This window comes from Podarcis muralis, chromosome 2 (assembly GCF_964188315.1).
Source record: "Podarcis muralis chromosome 2, rPodMur119.hap1.1, whole genome shotgun sequence".
Classification (NCBI taxonomy): Eukaryota; Metazoa; Chordata; class Lepidosauria; order Squamata; family Lacertidae; genus Podarcis; species Podarcis muralis.
In genome coordinates, this window is record NC_135656.1 from 124109722 (window position 1) to 124130047 (window position 20326).

At 43.0% G+C, this 20326-nt stretch overlaps 2 protein-coding genes across 2 annotated transcripts; one reads left to right on the top strand and one right to left on the bottom strand.

Moving 5' to 3' along the window:
* Nucleotides 1-2491: 2491 nt before the first annotated feature.
* Nucleotides 2492-11001, top strand: LOC144326845 (vomeronasal type-2 receptor 26-like). Its single transcript, XM_077923697.1, has 4 exons — nt 2492-2566; nt 5904-6143; nt 9801-9927; nt 10103-11001. The coding sequence occupies exons 1-4, from the start codon at nt 2492-2494 to the stop codon at nt 10999-11001; spliced, it is 1341 nt and encodes a 446-aa protein (XP_077779823.1).
* A 6704-nt stretch (nt 11002-17705) lies between these two features.
* Nucleotides 17706-19984, bottom strand: LOC144326846 (vomeronasal type-2 receptor 26-like). The gene is made up of 3 exons (XM_077923698.1): nt 19799-19984; nt 19269-19395; nt 17706-18604 (listed from the first exon to the last, which is right to left on the bottom strand). The coding sequence occupies exons 1-3, from the start codon at nt 19982-19984 to the stop codon at nt 17706-17708; spliced, it is 1212 nt and encodes a 403-aa protein (XP_077779824.1).
* Nucleotides 19985-20326: the final 342 nt, after the last annotated feature.

Consider the following 20326-nt stretch of genomic DNA (forward strand, 5'->3'; position numbering starts at 1 on the left):
GTTGTTTTAATCATATATTGTAATCCATCCTGGGGCTTTATGGCAAAGAGCAAGTGAAAAATCTTAAAGAAATAAATAAAAATATAGAGAGTGTGAAATTATTTGTCCTTCTTTTGGCTTGTATTCAAAGCATCGTCCATCATTTTCAACAGGCAGTGCTGAGTTCTAGTGTTTTTCCAACTTGATTTAATTCTAGCTTCTCTCTACTGAAAAATGAAAAGTCATCAGTCTGTCCTCACATGCTCCAAGCTCTTTATTATTTCAGGAATCTTTTTCCTGTGCCTCTCGCTTCCCCGAAATACTTTTTGAGAAGTAACTTGAATGGCAGACAGCATCCTTAATATCTTCGTAGCAAACGTTTATACATTATCTGGCTGTTAACTGTATTCCATAAGCCTTACTAAAGGACAATGAAGATTTGCTACCATTTGTATTTTTTCCTCTGTGGCTGGTGGATGTTGCATGGTGGGCAGCAGGTCAGTGGCGGTGCTTCATGCTCCGGTACCAGGGGTGGGGTGGGGGTGGGGCGGAGAGCAGGTGGGGACGGGGCTGGCACGTGTCCTGGGGCCATGGTGCACCATGCGTACTGGGGATGTGGTGTGGTGTGCGTCCTGGGGTCGTGGCACACTGCCCACGGGGCAGTGGCGCCCAGCGCGGGCAGGGAGGCAGCCATGATGGCACCCACTGGGATCACGCTCAGTAATTGCTGAGCTTTTGAGTTATGCTATACAGAAATATGTATATCCACACAAAACCAGCTTTATAAGAATATAGGAAACTGTGAGAGAACAAAAAAAGATTTATCAACTGCTTCAGATTCAGTAAATTTAACGTTTTAGAATATATGAGTTGTGGAAACACTTTCATAAAAGGAGTCAAGGCAACATATACTAAGTTGATAGTAAATAATGCCCTGACTGAGAATTGTGAAATAGCTAAAGGAACAAAATAAGGCTGCCCATTCTCATCTTTGTTGTTTATAATAGTTTTAGAAGTATTGGCACAAAGAATAAGATGTAATCAAGACATTAAAGGTATCTTCTTTTTTGGCGATCACTCGTAGCCGAATAAGATTGTCTTGCATAAACACAGTTTTAACAAGAAGTCCGTAAGTAAGAGTGGGACAGAGGCAATATAAATTTAAAGTATTTAGCAGGTCTTAAGATTAATAAAGATAAAACTATTGGTTAAAAATATAAATGATGAGAGGAAAAATAAATTACAAGTTGTGTCTGCTGGGAGCTATAATCAAAGAAAATCTGGAGGACACCATATTAGTGGCCCCTCTATCTACAAAAAAGTGGTATGTGAATTTTGTTTAAAATAAAAATAGAGATTTAGGCCGTGTCATGGAGGTGGATAAGGCTATAAACAAGTACTAGCCCTTATGAATATGTCCTCCTTCCATTGTCTGAGGCAGGAAGACTGGGAGTGCCAGTAGTTGGGCATCCCATGTAGGGAAAGGGCTGCTGCACTGACCCCTTCCTTGTGGGCTTCCCATTGGGGCAACTGGCTATCCATTTTGAGAATAAGATGCTGGACTTTATGGGCCCTTCAACTGATCCAGTTTCAGGGCTCTTCTGATGTCAATCATGTTCAGCCAAACTCAACTTTCTCCCTCCTTGAACCTTGTCAGTCTCTTGAGTCAACATGTTTTTCTCCTGCTCTGCACCTGCTCCCAGAGGAGACCTTTCTTCCCTTTACAATTATCAGAACCACAGTGATCTATTATTATCCCCCTTGCACACCCTTCAAATGCTGCCTTTGGGAACAATAACACAAACATCAAAATCAAGAGCAGCAGGAGGTTATTTACTCCACTGTGCCTGAAAAGTTTGATGTATAAAATGTATTGTGTGCCACAACGAGTCCTTGCAGTCAATATAGAGTTCAGGTGAAAGGGTGTAGGGGATAAGTCCTTGTGAAGCTTAATCGGAGCATAGGAAGCTGCCTTCTAGCTTAGTACTATCTACTGACTGGTGGCAGCTCTCCAAGTAGAGGACATCCTCAGCCCTACCTGGAACAGTTAGGAGAGGTTGGACCTGGCACTTTTGGGTGCAAGCCAATGATCTACCGCTGAGCTATATCCTTTCCTCTTTGTCTCTGAAGCCAGAGCTGGACATGTCTTTGCAAGAGTTTAGGCTTCTTCTGATTAGCTGGTTATGAAATTGAGAGAAACAGTCAGAAGGGAAGTGTAGGCGGTGGATTCAGAATGATAGCACAGCTCTTGTTGCTCCCTCTTGTAACCTGCGGGATGCAGCAGAAGGCAAAATGCTCACTGAATCTGGTCAGGGATTTCAATTATGCTGTGAATTTTTACAGACCAGGAAACCATCTCATTAGTGGAATCGTATCTTCAAAATTCATTGGAGATCGTTTGCCCTTCACCTTCTCCAAAACCCCCTTGAACTGGGTTGATGCGTGAGTAATGCATTGATGTGTTTCTGCTTCACTTCAGTTCCCTGGATGCTCCTGGGTCAGCCCCTCTGAGATGAAAGTGACTGAAGCCAAGGGTGGGTCTCTACTGGATGTCTATGGGGTCCTGGAGGTCTATGAAGGTGTTGGGGTATGAGTATTGCAGGTTTTCTGTAGTTAGCCAAAGGAAATTCATTCTCTCATTGTGTCTCATGGAGCGTTTCTTTGCATGAAAACTGTCACTCAGAAAAGTTGCAAGGCAGGCTTTTTCTTTATAGCTGGGTGCAATGATAGATGGGGAGTACAATTTTTAATGCACAATTATTTCCCCCAGGCACAAAGCAATCTATGCAACTGGAAACTGTAACTCTCTACAGTACTAGGCTTAGGCAGGTGCTCTTCTCATGCTTTGATTCCAAACATGTCAATCCTTTTATGGGAAGCAATGTTTGTGACATATATAATGCCTGGAGAAGACCTTAGATACAGTGGTAGCTCCTGACCACTGGACAAAGCGGAGCCCGGCTTCCGCAATCTTCCCTTCCTGTAATGGGGTGAAGGATTCCCTGCTGTGGAAGGCTGCTGAGTGTGAGAGATTGTATTAAAAAATATTAGAAGCATTTCATTTATAAAAAAAATAACAGAGTTAGTTTATCATGTGGAAATGAATCCTAATACTGTCCACCTAACCAAAGGCTTTACTGTATGTATGTGTTCTCTAAAGTTGCCCAACTCTTGAGATTAAGACCACCAGCAGGTCTCCAGTGTCTGATAAAATGGTAAAGGTAAAGATACCCCTGCCCGTACGGGCCAGTCTTGACAGACTCTAGGATTGTGCGCCCATCTCACTTAAGAGGCCGGGGGCCAGCGCTGTCCGGAGACACTTCCGGGTCACGTGGCCAGCGTGACATCGCTGCTCTGGCGAGCCAGCGCAGCACACGGAAACGCCGTTTACCTTCCCGCCAGTAAGCGGTCCCTATTTATCTACTTGCACCCGGGGGTGCTTTCGAACTGCTAGGTTGGCAGGCGCTGGGACCGAGCAACGGGAGCGCACCCGGCCGCGGGGATTCGAACCGCCGGCCTTTCGATCGGCAAGCCCTAGGCGCTGAGGCTTTTACCCACAACGCCACCCGCGTCCCTTTTCCAGTGTCTGATACTTGACAATAAATAAGCATGATGGTATAATTCCAGATTTGCAATTCCAAAGCCACCTTCCTTAATTTGTAATGGCACTTTCTGCAATGATATTCTCAGTACATTTGACCTCCAAAGACATTTCCTAAACAGGGGGTTTTTCTTCTGGAAATATGATTGGGATATAAAAACTGGAAGTCCTCTCAGACTATAAATGAATCTGGGAATAATGTTCATTTTCAGAGCATTCACCATTTCCCCAAAGGATAAGGTTTATCTATCAATATCTTGGGAGGCCTCTGATTATTTTGTTTGTATTAACTGTAACTAACTGGCATGCTCTGGTCCATGGGGTCACGGAGAGTCAGACACGACTAAATGACTAAACAACAACAACTGAGTTAAATCTCTTGGTATTAACATAATTAAATATGTGATAGTTTCGGTACAAATTCAAAATTGATATTGAATGGGTAATTAATTTTTCACCTATTGGCATCAGTTCCAATTTGGACCAATTGATAGAGTATCCTGATATTTTACCCAAAGCATTGGTTGTTTGCAACAGATTGGGGATACACATTTGAGGCTTTGAAATAAACAAAAGAATATCATCTGCAAATAACATCAATTTATATTCAATAGAATTGTGAACTGCTCTGTGAATCTTACAATGTTGTCTAATGGTGCAAGCCAGGGGTTCTAAACATGTTTGTCTAGTTCCTCGGACCAGTGGAAAAAGAGCAGGCATAATACTGTTCACTTTAGCTGTAGCTGAAACATACTGTACTTTAATCCATTTTATAAAACCCAGTGGAAACCCAATTTTAGTTAAATCTACTTCTATATAGTCTTTATAAATTTTGTTAAAAATCTTCTCAGTGTCTAATGATATTATAAAAATTTGATTCTTATTTCTATTTAAATCTATCAAGTTCACCACTAGTCTATTATTATCTGCAGCTTGTCTTGTTGGTATAAAATCAGTCTGGTCACCCCCCCCCCCCCCCGCTTTTTAAAAAATAAATAAATTTTATTAGTATTTTTCACACACCAGCAGCAATATGAAAAATATCGAAAAATAACAATACGCAACACACAAAAAACAACATTCGAAAAACTAAAAAAGCAACAACAACTAAAAAACACACAAACCAAATCCATATCTTACAAGTTAAAAATATAAACACTATAACATAAACATTGAAGTCAGTCTGGTCATTCTTAAAAACTATCATTATTACCTAATGCATTTGCTTAAATCACTGTTAAAATCTTCGTAACAACATTAATCAATGATGTGGGTCAACAGTTCCCACAGTTGGTATGATCTTTATCTGGGTAGAACTGTAATATAAGCCTGATCAAATATCTCTCCATACAATCAATGAAGTTTTGCTACTAGTAAATCTATATGTCTACATGTTTAGACTCACTTTTGTAATTGTTTCATGTCTTCAAAGTCTTCACCATTCAAAGCGTTCCATTTTTTGTGCATCTGAGAATGTTCCTCCATAGCTTGAGCAGTATCGTGTATTATTACAGCCAAATCTTGCTGCATCAGTTTAAGAATCTCCATAAGCTATTTTAGGGCAGTGGGATGCAAATAAGTTCTAGCCCCCCCTTTTTTGGATCGGCTATTGCATGCGCAGTTGAAGGGGCTCCATCCCCCTCAGTAGTTCTGGTATTTATGTTGCTCTTAATTAAGCCTCTTCAAGATTAGGAGTAAAATAAGGTAGCAGAGAATTACCCAATTAGCCATGATTTTTGTTTGCACAGTTTAGTATTATAGAAGTATTGTAGAAGTCCAGAAGATATTTAGCGGAGAAAGGAGAAGGAAGTATCTGCTCATGGGGCCATCTCAGACCGGAATGTAGAGCGTGAGAAATGATGAGCTGTCGGCAGCTGTGTTTGGCTCCATTCCCTGGCTTCTCCCGAAACGTCATGTGATGTCATGCGTCGTGTGTGATGTCATATGTGCAACCGTCCTCCTCAATCTTAGGTGCAAGTTTTCATTTATTTATTTATTTATTTGATTTATATACTGCCATTGATCCTAAGATATCCGGGAAGTTCACAGAATAAAATACTGTTGGCACCTTTTCCGCTGGAGCTGGTGGTGGGTTCAGGGGGCTGATTTGTTTCCTAGTTTTTTCACCGTTCTCCTCTCCTGCAAAAAATACCATGGACATTGCCTTACTTACTGTGCTCCTTTCCCATTTGGTTTGATTTATACAAAAAAGAACGTGACTTTCAATTTCACAGAATCAAATACGACTATGTGGTACAATTCTTTTTGCAGTTATTTAAATAAGAGGGGATGGCAAATCCTTAGCTTCTTGCTGGCCGTTCAGGATGTCAATCATAACTCCAGGCTCCTACCCAACATCACCCTGGGCTACAGCATCTATGAGGCCCTTTTTGATGGCAGAACGACTTCGGATGCTCTGACAGATCTGCTTGCTGGTGGGAAAATCAATATCCCAAACTACACCTGTGGAAGGCAGAAAAGGTTACTGGCTGTTCTTGAGCGGGGTGAATCCGACATCTCCATGCACATTGCAGGCATGTTGGGCATCTACAAAATCCCACAAGTAAGAATGGTCTTCAAGTCAGGCACACCTGACATTTGCCATCTCATGAAACAACAAGCCATGCTGAGGATAATAGAACTATATTAATAAATTAATTGAGCAAAATGATACTAAGAAAGGAACCTTATGACCTAGGAATGGCCATCCACCAAATGAATCTCAGCAGCAGTTTCAAAGTATGGATTAACCTTTAATACAATTGTTCTGGATGGGGTTGGACTCCATACAAAATAACAGGTTGGGTCTTTGGGATAGTTTGGACATGGTGACCCTCAAGACTTGATTAGTGCAAAGGTGCTCTATATGGGGCTACCCCTGGACCTGGTCTGGAGCCTCCAAGGGAAGCAAAATTCTACAGCTAGACCTCTGACAGAAATAGGCTATTGCCAACATCTAACACCAGTGCTCTAAATTTGCCCTGTCTGCCCTTATGCTACAGGGTTAGGTTCAAGTTTCTTGTATTTGTTTAAAAGAAGCTTAACTATTTGCGTCCAGGATACCTCTAGAACCACCTGATCCATTATGACCCTACTCAGTCACTTAGCTTTAAGGGTGAGTCATGGTTTGTGGTCCCAAGTGGCTCAGATGCACAGCTTGTTTCCATCCTGAGCTGTGTGCATATTATTGTGGGACCAATTTTATATAACTTCCTTCCACTTTAGGTAAAACAAGGCCCTTCTCTATTGACCTTATGTGTCAGGCTGACGATTTTTATTATTATTATTATTATTATTATTATTATTATTATTATTATTATTATTGCTGCAGGCATTTTAATTGAAGTTTGGTTTAATAGATGTACTTTCTTGGTTCTTTTCTTATTGACTCTTTCTTAACTGCTTAGTGACTACTGCAGTTAAGTGGTATATACATTGCTAAAATAAAATTAAAATACTTCCCCCCCCCCCAAATAAGGTTGAGGTTGATAATTAAATTTGTCCTGAAAAGCAAAGCATCAGTCTCTTTCCCTTCTCTCACCAGCTCAGTTCTGGCTTTGTTCTTCATGATAAAAAACAGTCCCCTTTTGTCAACTCTATGGCCCCAAATGAAGAAGTTCAGTGCCAGGGGGTGGTTGAACTCCTCCTGCACTTCAGATGGACATGGGTCGGCCTCTTTGCTTCAGATAATGACAATGGAGAAAAGTTCCTGAGCACCTTGACACCTCTGATGAGCAAAAGGGAAATTTGTGCTGCCTTCACTGAAAGAGTACAACGGAAAACGTCCCTGTGGTTCTCTCAGGAGCCATCTGCCATGTGGAGACAAGTCAATGTATTTGTTTATTATGCAGATTCTCAGTACGGATTTTTTGTCATCATAGAGGTACAATCTTTCTTTGAAAGGACACAAACTGGGGGGAAAGTCTGGATCACCACTGGTCTTCAGGACACCATCTTGTTTTATGAGACGGAAGCCTTCCGATATGCCCATGGTTCATTGTCCTTTGTAATGAAGACCCAAAAGGGGGCAAAAAAGGACTACTATGAGCCAAAAGCTTCTGCTTATTGGAAGAAAGCATTTGGATGTTCATATTTAAAGCATGCCTTATCTGTGAGGGGTTGGCAAAAATGCAGGGAGAAGGAGAATCAGATGCTGCTGCCCCAGGAGGAGATTGAAGGGATCCACTCCCAAGACAGTTATATCACTTACTACAGTGTCCAGGTTGTTGCTCAGGCCTTGAATGCAGCCTATTCATCCAGATCAAAGCGGAGGCTGATGGTGGGTGGAGAAGACGAGATGGAACCTCAAAGTCTACAGCCATGGCAGGTATGGCCTCTTGCTTTTGAAGATTGTGATTTATTTTCCAACTCTGGAATCATCATGATAGGAGCATAGCATACCCTACAAGTGTCCTGGAAAAACTGGGACATCAGCCATGTACCCATGTGACAAAGAGAAGGAATATCCAACCAATGATTTTCACCTTCAAAGGTCTTTATAATCTATCTTTATAATCTGTGACTACCAGGTTTCTGGTGCCACTGTATAGCCATCTTGTGGTCTAAACTACTGAATCTCTTGTCGATCGCAAGGTTGGCAGTTCAAATCTGCACCATGGGGTGAGCTCCAGTTGCCCTGTCCCAGCTCCTGCCAACCTAGCAGTTTGAAAGCATACTAGTGCGAGCAGATAAATATCTACTGCTGCGGCAGGAAGGTAAACCCTGTTTCCGTGTGCTCTGGGACTTGTCACAGTCCTCTCCGCACCAGAAGTGGTTTAGTCATGCTGGCCACATGTCTTGGAAAGCTGTCTGCCAAGAAATGCTGGCTCCCTCGGCCTGAAAGTGGAGATGAGCACCACACTAAAAATCAAATTCAACTAGATTTAACTGTCCAGGGGTCCTTTACCTTTTTTCTTTTAACCTTATAGCCTTTTTTAATATAGTTTCCTTTAAGATTGGTGCTATAGAAAACAAGATCCTGTAGGAGAAAGATGACTCCCTCCTTCTTAGAACTTTGTGTTCCACCTTTATTAATTCCATGATGACCATTCTTTACATCATTTCTCAAAATCATATCCAATCTTTTCTAATGGATGCCATCCGACGTGGTTTTATCTGTTGTTCTAGCTTCATTCATTCTTGAAGGAAGTCCATCTGCCTTCTAATACTTCAGCTGATGGACAGTACTTGGATGAGAATGGGGCACTGGCCATTGACTTTGATATTGTGAATTGGGTGCTGTTTCCTAATAAGTCGCATGCTGGTGTGAAAATCGGGAGCATAGAGATACAGGAGTCCTCAAATCTAAAGTTCACCATTAGCCCAGAAATAATAGTATGGCCCACACTGTGGAAGAAGGTAGGAGAAATGTTATATGCCTTTTTAATATTATGATTTCTGTTACACTCTAATAGCTGGTTGAACAGTACATAGGAGGCTTTTATTGCAAGCATGGACACTTCCGTGGAGCTACATCCCATTGCGCTGATTGGATCTCACTCTTGAATGAGCATGTATAAAAGCTGACAATGAATAAGAGACTTACAAAATGAATTACAAAATGAACAGCTGTAATAAATATATACTCATCCAGCTGGAAAAGCTTCCTAAAATGAAAATGGGAAGTGCAGATTTGCCTCACAAGCAAATAAGGTGCCAATTTTTGCACTAAGTGCAGCCTTCATGCCAACCTCAACAACACCATTTAGCATTTCAAGCAAAGCAGAAATCAGTCAGTCCAGCCTTATTTCACAACTGCACCAACACATAGCAGATGTGATGGCAACTGTGTCAGGAGTTGTTTTAGTGCTACATTTTGTGGGACCTTTTTATGATGGCTGGTTCAATTCTCATGTTTGTTCTTATTTTGATCCTAGCATTGCTGTTAGCTTCTTGTTCCTCAACTCTTTCACGCTGCCTGGATTGTCTGGATGTATAGAAAAGTGCAGTAACAATCTTAAAGGGAAGAAGTAGAAACACAAAAGAGGTTTCACAGCCATTCTGCTTGACAATAAGCAAAAAATAAATCACTTTTAATGTTTCACATTTTATAATCTTTTTATATGTGCTGGAAGCTGGCCAGAGTGTCTGGGGGAAACCCAGACAGATGGGTGGGGTATAAATAATAATAATAATTATTATTATTCTGGGAGCCTTCCAAAACTCAACAATCCCTTTCCTAAAGCCCTTCTATTGCTGCTCCTTCTATTTTTTTTCCCAGACCACGCCTCATGCAAGATGCACAAAGAGCTGTTGCTCTGGATATGCCAAGAAGATTCAGGAAGGGAAGCCTCCGTGCTGCTATGACTGTGCTCCCTGCTCAGAAAGGACTATCTCCACTCAGGAAGGTAGGACACGACACCAGTGGAAAGAAGCCATGGGGTGAAACTTCTCTACCTGTGAACTCAGTGTTCTTTCTTGATCTCTCCCATATGCCAACAATTCCCCACAATGGTAACAGCATTCAGACTGGTGTAGTTTTATGACTAATGTTAACATACTGAAGTCTCTTTCTCTGTGCAGATGCCAATGAATGCACCAAATGTCCACAAGATCAGCATCCAAACAAGGAGCAAGATCAATGTGTCCCCAAAGCAATCAACTTCTTGTCCTATGAAGATTATTTGGGGAAACTCCTGGCTTCCTTTGCCCTACTCTTATCCTCAACCACAGGCTTTATTTTGGGAATATTCTTGAAATACAATGAAACTCCCCTAGTCAAAGCCAACAACAGGGACCTCTCCTACATCCTCCTCTTCTCCCTCCTGCTCTGCTTTTTGTCCTCTTTCCTCTTCATCAGCCGGCCAAGAAAAGTCACCTGTCTTCTCCGACAAACGGTCTTCAGCATTGTCTTTTCATCTGCTGTCTCTTCTGTGTTGGCAAAAACCATCACTGTGATTCTGGCCTTCTTGGCCACCAAGCCAGGGAACAGGCTGAGGAAATGGCTGGGGAAAAGTCTGGCCAACTCCATTGTCATTTCTTGTTCCACTGTCCAACTTGTCATCTGCACCACCTGGCTGGGACTTTCTCCTCCATTCCCAGACTTTGACATGAGCTCCCAACCTGCAGAGATCATCTTGCAATGCAATGAAGGGTCTGTGGCCATGTTTTACGCTGCCCTCGGCTATATGGGATTCCTGTCTGCAATCTGTTTCACAGTGGCTTTCCTAGCCAGGAAGCTGCCTGGAGCCTTCAATGAAGCCAAGCTGATCACCTTCAGCATGCTGGTCTTCTGCAGTGTTTGGGTGTCCTTTGTTCCCACCTACCTGAGCACCAAGGGGAAATACATGGTAGCTGTGCAGGTCTTCTCCATCTTGGCTTCCAGTGCTGGGCTTCTGGGCTGCATCTTCATGCCCAAGTGCTTTATTATTATAATGAAGCCCGAACTGAACACGAAAGAGCACCTGACGGCAAAAAACTAGAGAGAGAGAGAGAGAGAGAGAGAGAGAGAGAGAGAGATATTATCCATCTTTCCTTTCGTTTGTATTAAAAGCATTGTCAATCAGTTTCAACAGGTGGTGGTGAGTTCTTGTGTTCCTCCAGGGAGCTCAGACATTCAGCTTTTGTTTAAAACTGTCATTTTCCTTTCAGTCTCTCTGTAATCTCTTTCAGTGGTTTAAACAACCACATTTTATCTGTCCATGTCCCTCGCTTCTCACTGTAATCTCTCCCCACTATCTATTCCTCAGTTGCTTCCTGGCTGTGAGGCCTGCTAGACCTGCACTCTATTTAACAAGCCTTTTCCCACCTGATCTTAGACAGCACTGGGTCCTGACTGACCAGGTGTAAAGTTCTCTGTCAAGTTGGGGGATTTAGAGTGTGTGTTCCTGGCATTGAATAGTCAGGACAGATGAGGGATTTTGCTGGTTTACCCATCTCACTCCTCAGCAGTCTCTCTGCCTCAGCTGACAGAAGTGATCTCGGAGGTAGTGTAGAGGACTCCTAGAATGATAATTTGGGTGGACTTCAACACCCAGGCCAAGGCAAATGATTCCAGGGTGGCTCAGGACTTCATGGCTGTCAGGATGACCATGGGGCTGTCCCAACATGTCACCATCCCATCGTATTTGACAGGCTACATTCTGGACCTTGTATTTTCAACTGGGCAGGAAGAGGGTGATCTGAAAGTGGGGGACATTGCCATCAGTTCCTTGTCAAGTTCAGATCACTTCCTGTTAAGATTGAGGCTATCAGCACCTTTTCCTCTTTGCAGTTGGTCCACCCTTGGAGGCTACTTGATCCAATGGGCTTCTAGATTGCTCTGTGGTATTTTCCAGTCAATATGTATTTGTATATTTGACAATAATTCAGTTTTGAATCTATTTCATGTTCCTTGGACATAAATTCTCTTCAAACATATGTGAAACAACCATATGGCATATTATTTCTTGATGCAGAGAAAGCTTTTGATCGTTTAGAATGGGGCTTTATATATCGTGTATTGGATTATATTGGGCTAGGCAGGGAATCTATCACATGGATCAAGTTCATATATTTTAATTCTAAAGTCTATATTTCAGAGAACAGGACAAAATCAGACTCATTCAGATTTTGCAGAGACTGGTCTTTATTCCCCTTGTTGTTTACACTCCCAATTAGACCAAACCCAAAGGGTGCTCATCAATGGTTCCTCTTCATCCTGGAGAAGAGTGACTAGTAGGGTGCCACAGGGTTCTGTCTTGGGCCCGGTCTTATTCAACATCTTTATCAGCGATTTGGATGATGGACTCAAGGGCATCCTGATCAAATTTGCATATGACACCAAACTGGGAGGGGTGGCTAACACCCCAGAGGACAGGATCACACTTCAAAACGACCTTGACAGGTTAGAGAACTGGGCCAAAACAAACAAGATGAACTTTAACAGGGAGAAATGTAAAGTATTGCACTTGGGCAAAAAAAATGAGAGGCACAAATACAAGATGGGTGACACCTGGCTTGAGAGCAGTACATGCGAAAAGGATCTAGGAGTCTTGGTTGACCACAAACTTGACATGAGCCAACAGTGTGATGCGGCAGCTAAAAAAGCCAATGCAATTCTGGGCTGCATCAATAGGAGTATAGCATCTAGATCAAGGGAAGTAATAGTGCCACTGTATTCTGCTCTGGTCAGGTCATCGCCTGCCAACCTAGCAGTTCGAAAGCACCCCTGGGTGCAAGTAGATAAATAGGGACCGCTTACCAGCGGGAAGGTAAACGGCGTTCCGTGTGCTGCGCTGGCTCGCCAGATGCAGCTTTGTCACGCTGGCCACGTGACCCGGAAGTGTCTCCGGACAGCGCTGGCCCCTGGCCTCTTGAGTGAGATGGGCGCACAACCCCAGAGTCTGTCAAGACTGGCCCGTACGGGCAGGGGTACCTTTACCTTTTTATTCTGCTCTGGTCAGACCTCACCTGGAGTACTGTGTCCAGTTCTGGGCACCACAGTTCAAGAAGGACACTGACAAACTGGAACGTGTCCAGAGGAGGGCAACCAAAATGGTCAAAGGCCTGGAAACGATGCCTTATGAGGAACGGCTAAGGGAGCTGGGCATGTTTAGCCTGGAGAAGAGGAGGTTAAGGGGTGATATTATAGCCATGTTCAAATATATAAAAGGATGTCATATAGAGGAGGGAGAAAGGTTGTTTTCTGCTGCTCCAGAGAAGCGGACACGGAGCAATGGATCTAAACTACAAGAAAGAAGATTCCACCTAAACATTAGGAAGAACTTCCTGACAGTAAGAGTTGTTCGACAGTGGAATTTGTGCCAAGGAGTGTGGTGGAGTCTCCTTCTTTGGAGGTCTTTAAGCAGAGGCTTGACAACCATATGTCAGGAGTGCTCTGATGGTGTTTCCTGCTTGGCAGTGGGTTGGACTCGATGGCCCTTGTGGTCTATTCCAACTCTATGATTCTATGATTCTATTCTATTCTAGCAGAGGCAATCAGATGTAATGATATAACCCACAGAGTTACAACTAGTAGAGAGAGAAAAAAAATGATCTCTGCAATGACCATGTTGCATAATTTGTGGGAGAAACCGGAAAGAAACCCTTGGAAATGTCGTGACTGCTTGATAAATTTAGCAGGATGTTAGGATATAAAATTAATATAAGAAAATCAAAAAGTATGGTATTGAATGTTGACAGAAGACCAGACCAGATGGCAGTACCATGTAGACCTCATTAAAGGAAGCCAGTTACTCTGTGTTATGTAGATGTTCATAAACAAGAGGGGTGGGCCATGTGCTGTGACCCTCCAAATACTGTGGGAAGACAACTCACATCAGCCCTAGCCATTGGCTATGCTAGCTGCTAGGAGCTGTAATCAAACAAAATCTGGAGGGCACCATGTTGATGACCCCTGTTTGGACTGGTAAAGGCCCGTCCAAACCCAACTTTCCCTTTGCTAGCCATTTATCAGAAGTTTCCCAGAGTGGCTGAGGCAACCCAGTCAGATGGGCGGGGTACAAATAATAAACTATGATTATTATTATATCATTGCGTTTGCACACACTTTGTTTTTCTCTAGCCATACAGTTGTGCATTGAGTCAGAGGGAGGATGTTGCAAGGCGCTTGTGTTCCCCCCCTATAATTACCAAAGTCATTGTCATTTATTCTTGTTCTTGCCAAAGCACAAAGGGCCCTTAACCTCCCACAACACTCATCATTGAGCCTAGCAATATAATCATCACAATCAAGAGCAACAGTAAGGAGTTTTCATGTCTATGTGTCAAATACTCAGATGCCCCTGAGAGCCTGGCAATGTTTGAAGGGGAGGGGAATCTTTCAGTGATATTTTCCATCGTGTACAGTGGTACCTCAGATTAAGTACTTAATTTGTTCTGGAGGTCTGTTCTTAATCTGAAACTGTTCTTAACCTGAAGCACCTCTTTAGCTAAGGGGCCTCCTGCTGCTGCTGCGCCGTCGCTGCACGATTTCTATTCTCATCCTGAAGCAAAGTTCTTAAGCCAAGGTATTATTTCTGGGTTAGTGGAGTCTGTAACCTGAAGCATATGTAACCTGAAGCGTATGTAACCCGAGGTATCACTGTACTTTAGATCTGAAAGCCCAGCTGGACTCCAACTAGCTGAATGAGCAGCCCCAATAAAGTTCTGACTTTTAGGTCTCTACGCACCAAAATAAATTTTGGATTACCCTGTTTAATATATATTTATGACTATCTGAATAATTTTGACACAACATTTTTTCTAATCAAATCCACGGTGTTTTTGTAACTTAAAAAAAAAAGGCATGTTGGGGACTCCCTGAACACTGAGGCAGCACCTAATCCAGGTAGGACCACATACAATGTGATAAAACAAAAGCATGTGGACAGATTACTCTGTCAACCTACAGCAGAAATTCCTAATATAAAGGTCACAGTTGTGGTTCGATGTGCTTGGATTGCATCCAAGTAGGAAATGGATTTTCACCTTGCAATGAGGATATGCCTTTTCTCCCTCATCACAAACCCAGAGGCCTATATCTGGGGATCAAATCATACATGACCTCAGTCCAGGGTGTTGGTGCTGACCTTTAAAGCCCTAAACGGCCTTGGCCCAGTATACCTGAAGGAGAGTCTCCACCTCCATCGTTCAGCCCGGACACTGAGGTCCAGCTCCAAGAACCTTCTGGCAGTTCTCTCCCTGTGGGAAGTGAGGTCACAGGGATCCAGGCAGAGGGCCTTCTGGGCGGTAGCACCCTCCCTGTGGAACACCCTCCCTTCAGATGTCAAGGACATAAATAACTACACAACTTTTAGAAGACATTTGGGGGATGGGATTTCTGTCCCACATATTTACAGCCGTCTTCTCCGGTCTTTCTGAGATCCTTTCGATTGCCTATGTGGAAGATTCAGCCTAGGGTCTTCTGCTGGGAATGTAGAATCCACGGGGGGGGGGGGGGGGAAGAACCATGAAGGTGTTTGGAGTGTGAAAAGAGTTTAAGCTCAAGCCTTCCTTCAGATTGAAGAATACACACAGGGAAGAGAAAATAATACAAATGGCAGCTAATCCTCACTGTCCCTTAGTAAGGCAATAAGCTTATGAAATACAGCAAAGAGTTGAATAATGTATAAACCTTTGCTGCAAAGATATTGAGGATGCTGTCTGCCATTTGAGGTACTTGTCAAAAAGTATTTCAGGGAAGCAAGAGGCACAGGAAAAGATTCCTGGAATAATAAAGAGCTTGGAGCATTTGAGTACAGACTGGTGCATTTTTGGTTTTTCAGTAGAGAGAAACCACAGAGCCTAGGGTTTGCTGATTGGAAGGTCGGCGGGTCGAATCCCCGTGACGGGATGAGCTCCCGTTGTTCGGTCCCAGCTCCTGCCAACCTAGCAGTTTGAAAGCACACACTGCAAGTAGATAAATAGGTACAGCTCTGGTGGGAAGGTAAATGGCATTTCCCTGCGCTGCTCTGGTTCTCCAGAATTGGCTTAGTCATGGTGTCCACATGACCCGGAAGCTGTATGCCGGCTCCCTTGGCCAGTAAGGCGAGATGAGCGCCGCAACTCCAGAGTCATCCATGACTGGACTTAACTGTCAGGGGTCCTTTACCTTTACCTTTACCTTTATCTGAACTCCTTGGAGAAACACTAGAACTCAGCACCGCCTGCTGAAAACGATGGAAGATGCTTTGAATACAAACCAAAAGAAGGACAAATAATTTCACACTCCATATGACTCATGGAAGTTTGAAAAAAGTAATTATTGTGCTGTGGAAAAAGAAGCGAAATAGAAAACCACAGGCCTTGGATCTCATCCAAATATGAATATGAATATTATTTATTTGTGTAGTTGAAGCCATTACAAGAAACAAAAACCTAAAACACAATAAAATGCATTACAAAGTTAAAATAATTATTGAAACCAGGAATTCTGTCAGGGAAGAGTTTGATCCCCTGAAGAATCAAACTTACGAACACCACAAACATTTCTCCTTAATATTGTCACTCTGATGGCAAAACAAATCATTTTCCAGAGGTGGAGGGAGATCTGATCCCTAATAAAAAAATTAACACAAATATATTTCACAGAATTGTGGAATGGATCCCATCCAGAAATGGTTTATGTCCCAACAGGAAGCCATGGTTCTGGTTCAGATCCTGCACTACGAAGTATTTATTAGTAAGTATTTTAGTAAGCATTTTATTTACTACTAAGAAGTAGCACACAGCTTCACCTCCACCCAAGCCTAGCCAATTTGGGGTATACCCCCCTGGATCTATCCCCAAATTAAGCCCAATTAAATATATGGTTCAGAAGGTGACAGGGGAATCGCTCTCACACCTGAAGAGAGTTCAATTCTGCATGGGGCTGCTTCAAATTTTTTACAGTGGTACCTTGGTTCTCAAACTTAATCCATTCTGGAAGTCTGTTCCAAAACCAAACCATTCCAAAATGATACAGTGATATTCAGAAGGGAGGGATCTGAGGAAGTCAATTAACAATGTAAGAGAAATTGGGTTTTCAAGGGATATGTGTTTAAGATTTCTTTTTTGTTTTTCTTTTTTAGTAATGTGTTTTCTTTTGTGTGTTTTCTTTTCTTTTTTCTATGTTGTATTTGTTATAATTGTGGAAAATCTAATAATTTTTTTAAAAAAAAACCCCGAAAAACCCCAAAGCATTCCAAAACGAAAGCGCTCTTTCCCATAGAAAGTAATGCAAAATGGATTAATTCGCTACAGACTTTTAAAAACAACCCCTAAAACAGCAATTTAACATGAATTTTACTATCTAACAAGACCATTGATCCATAAAATGAAAGCAATAAACAATGTCCTGCGGTCACACAATCAATCAATCAATCAATCAATCAATCAATCAATCAGTAGCTGAACTGGGTTCTACACAGTCGCAAAAACAAAATAGAGCTGCAAAAACAAAAACACAAAATAAATAACAAAAACAGACAGACCTCAGTGTAATGCTCAAAACGAACTGTGGCACCCAAAACAGAAGTGTGGTACTCAAATCGGAAGCATCAGACTCAAACCGGAGCACGTTTAGCTTCCCAAAAAAGTTCGCAAACCGGAACACTTACTTCGGGTTGGTAGTGTTTGGGTTCCAAGTTGTATGAGTACTAAGGCGTTTGAGAACCAAGGTACCCCTGTATTAGAGTTCCTCCCCATTACAGATCCAATGTTGTCTTTAGTGTTTTGTCGTCAGGTGCTCCTTCGTGTTCAGATCAGGCCTCAGTACAATAATGTAGCATTTAGGAATGAAGATGCAGCCCAGAAGCCCAGCACTGGAGGCCAACATAGAGAACACCTGCACGGCTACCATGTATTTCCCTTTGGTGCTCAGATAGGTGGGCACAAAGGACACCCAAACACTGCAGAAGACCAGCATGCTGAAGGTGATCAGCTTGGCTTCATTGAAGGCCCCAGGGAGATTCCTTGCTAAGAAAGCCACTGTAAAGCAGATGGCAGCCAGGAAGCCCATGTAGCCAAGAGAACCGTAAAACATGGCAACCGAGCCTTCGTTGCATTGGACAATGATTTCTCCAAGCTGGGAGCTCATGTCAAATTCTGGGAATGGAGGAGAGATCCCTAGCCAGATGGAACAGATGAGAACTTGCACACTGGAGCAGGAAATGACAATGGAGTGGGCCAAACTCTTCCCCAGCCATCTCCTCATCTTGTTCCCTGGCTTAGTGGCCAGGAAAGCCAGCACCACAGTGATGGTTTTTGCCAAGACAGAAGAGACAGCAATTGAGAAGATGGTGCTGAAGGTTGTCTGTCGGAGAAGGCAAGTCACTTTCCTTGGCCGGCCAATGAAGAGGAAAGAGGACAAAAAGGAAAACAGGAGGGAGATGAGGAGGATGTAGGAGAGGTCCCGGTTGTTGGCTTTGACTATTGGAGTTTCTAGGAATTTAATGAAGATTGCCAGCACAAAGCCTGTGGTTAAGGATAAGAAGAGAGCAAGGCAAGCCAAGAGGATCCCCCAATTCTCTTCGTAGTCTAGGAAATTGATAATCTTGGGAATACAATGATCTCGGTCCTTGTTTGGATGCTGATCCTCTGGACATTTGGTGCAGCGTGTTTCATCTGAGAATGAGAAAAAGAGTGGCTTTAGTATCCCTTGCATCCATAACCACGTAGCTTCTAATACTTTTTTGGGGGGAGGGGGGTGCTGATGTTCTGGAGTTCAGGAAATAACAATGTTTTATCTGTTTACTTATTTAGTTTTATTAGTGTACTTATTTAATTTTCACTGTTGCACCCCTCCTTTCCTCCAAGGACATAGAGTTGACACACAAGATTTTTCTCACTTTTCATCACCGTGGAATGTAGGTAAAGCTGAGAGGCAATGACCTCCCTTCAGAGGTATGTCTACTGTCTTCATTCTCCCACTCTCTTTGCCTGGCGAAGACACATTTCTGTACCTTCAGCCTTGGCAGTTAAGGTATTTTGTTTTGTGGGAGATGATTACAAACTCTGAAGGGGACTCAGCTACAGTGGGTTTTTTGTTGTTGTTTTTAAAAAAGCATTTAAAATGTGTTATAACACTGTGATACAGATGACACTGTAGAGTGACTTCCCCTTATGATGTTTGCAACACATTTTCTTGAAACTTTTTTTGTATGTCTAGATTCAGCCCTAGATCCTTGTTAGGAAATTGCTCTCAGATCTCAACAGAAAATGTATCTGAGTGAATCTTCTCCCTCTTTCTATTCCCCCAAGAAATGGCCTCTCCCTTGGAGTCACCCACCTTCCTGGGTGGAGATGGTCCCTTCTGCACACGGAGAACAAACATAGCAGCAAACCGGCTCTCCTTCTTGAATCACCTTGAAATATCCAGGGTGACATCTTTCGGTGCATCTGGAGCAAGGCACAGTCTAAGCACAAAGAGAGGAAGGTGCATCAAGGGGACAATTTCTCTCTATGGAATTGGTTGATAGAGTCTGGAATGGACCCAGCAGCATCTCATGGACCACTAGCCCTGCCAGGACTTCTGGCATGTTCCTCAAAAAACTTATCTGGTGTGTTTCCTTGCTTGCTTCAACATTCATTGTTCCTCTTTTCTATTCCTATACATGGTGTCACTGTCAACCTCAAATTTCCAGATTTCAAAATGGAATGTCCACTTCATGGATATGGGGCTCACGGTATGAGGGGGACACCCTTGGATGCCAGTTCCCACCCCTGCACTGGGCAAAGGATTGCAGTCCAAGTTCTGTGTGAATTATTCCACAAATTAATGTATATCAACAGATACCATACAGGAAAAGTTCCCCCTACCTTGTTAAACCTCTGGGGCCACAAAATAGCATCCGGGTTGATAGTGAACTTTGTGTCAGTGGATGTCTCTCTCTCTATACTCCCAACTTTCACTCTGGCATGAGACTTGTTGGAAAACACCACCCAGTTCACAAGGTCATAGTTGCCTGGCAGCTCCCCGTTCTCATCCAAATGCATTCCACCCATGGAGGTATTAGAAAACTGGGTTGCTCTTAAGAAGGGGTGAAGCTGGAATGAAAGTTGCTGGGAGTCACAGGCAGGCAGAGTGCTTTTGTTATGTGAATGGTGCCGAAGACCCCCTGGGTGGGTTACATGGACCCCCAGTGGGAACCACTGACCTAGATGATCATGATGATATTTGTACCCACCCATTTGATTGGGTTGCCCCAGGCACTCTGGGCATTAATGACCAACTGGCCAGAGCTGTTAGACCTCTTGGGCACAAGAGCGGTGAATGCAGAATCAACGCTTATGCCAGGGATAGGCAAACTCGGCCCTCCAGATGCTTTGGGACTACAGCTCCCATCA

Excerpts from the sequence above, each read along its gene's own strand:
- LOC144326845 (XM_077923697.1), top strand. The coding sequence starts at position 2,492 with ATGAAAGTGACTGAAGCCAAGGGTGGGTCTCTACTGGATGTCTATGGG. Across the intron at positions 2,567-5,903 it reads AGGTCTATGAAGGTGTTGGG|GATGTCAATCATAACTCCAG; the intron begins GTATGAGTATTG and ends CTGGCCGTTCAG. Across the intron at positions 9,928-10,102 it reads GACTATCTCCACTCAGGAAG|ATGCCAATGAATGCACCAAA; the intron begins GTAGGACACGAC and ends TTCTCTGTGCAG.
- LOC144326846 (XM_077923698.1), bottom strand. The coding sequence starts at position 19,984 with ATGGGTGGAATGCATTTGGATGAGAACGGGGAGCTGCCAGGCAACTAT. Across the intron at positions 19,396-19,798 it reads GGCCCCAGAGGTTTAACAAG|ACTGTGCCTTGCTCCAGATG; the intron begins GTAGGGGGAACT and ends CTTTGTGCTTAG. Across the intron at positions 18,605-19,268 it reads GACCATCTCCACCCAGGAAG|ATGAAACACGCTGCACCAAA; the intron begins GTGGGTGACTCC and ends TCTCATTCTCAG.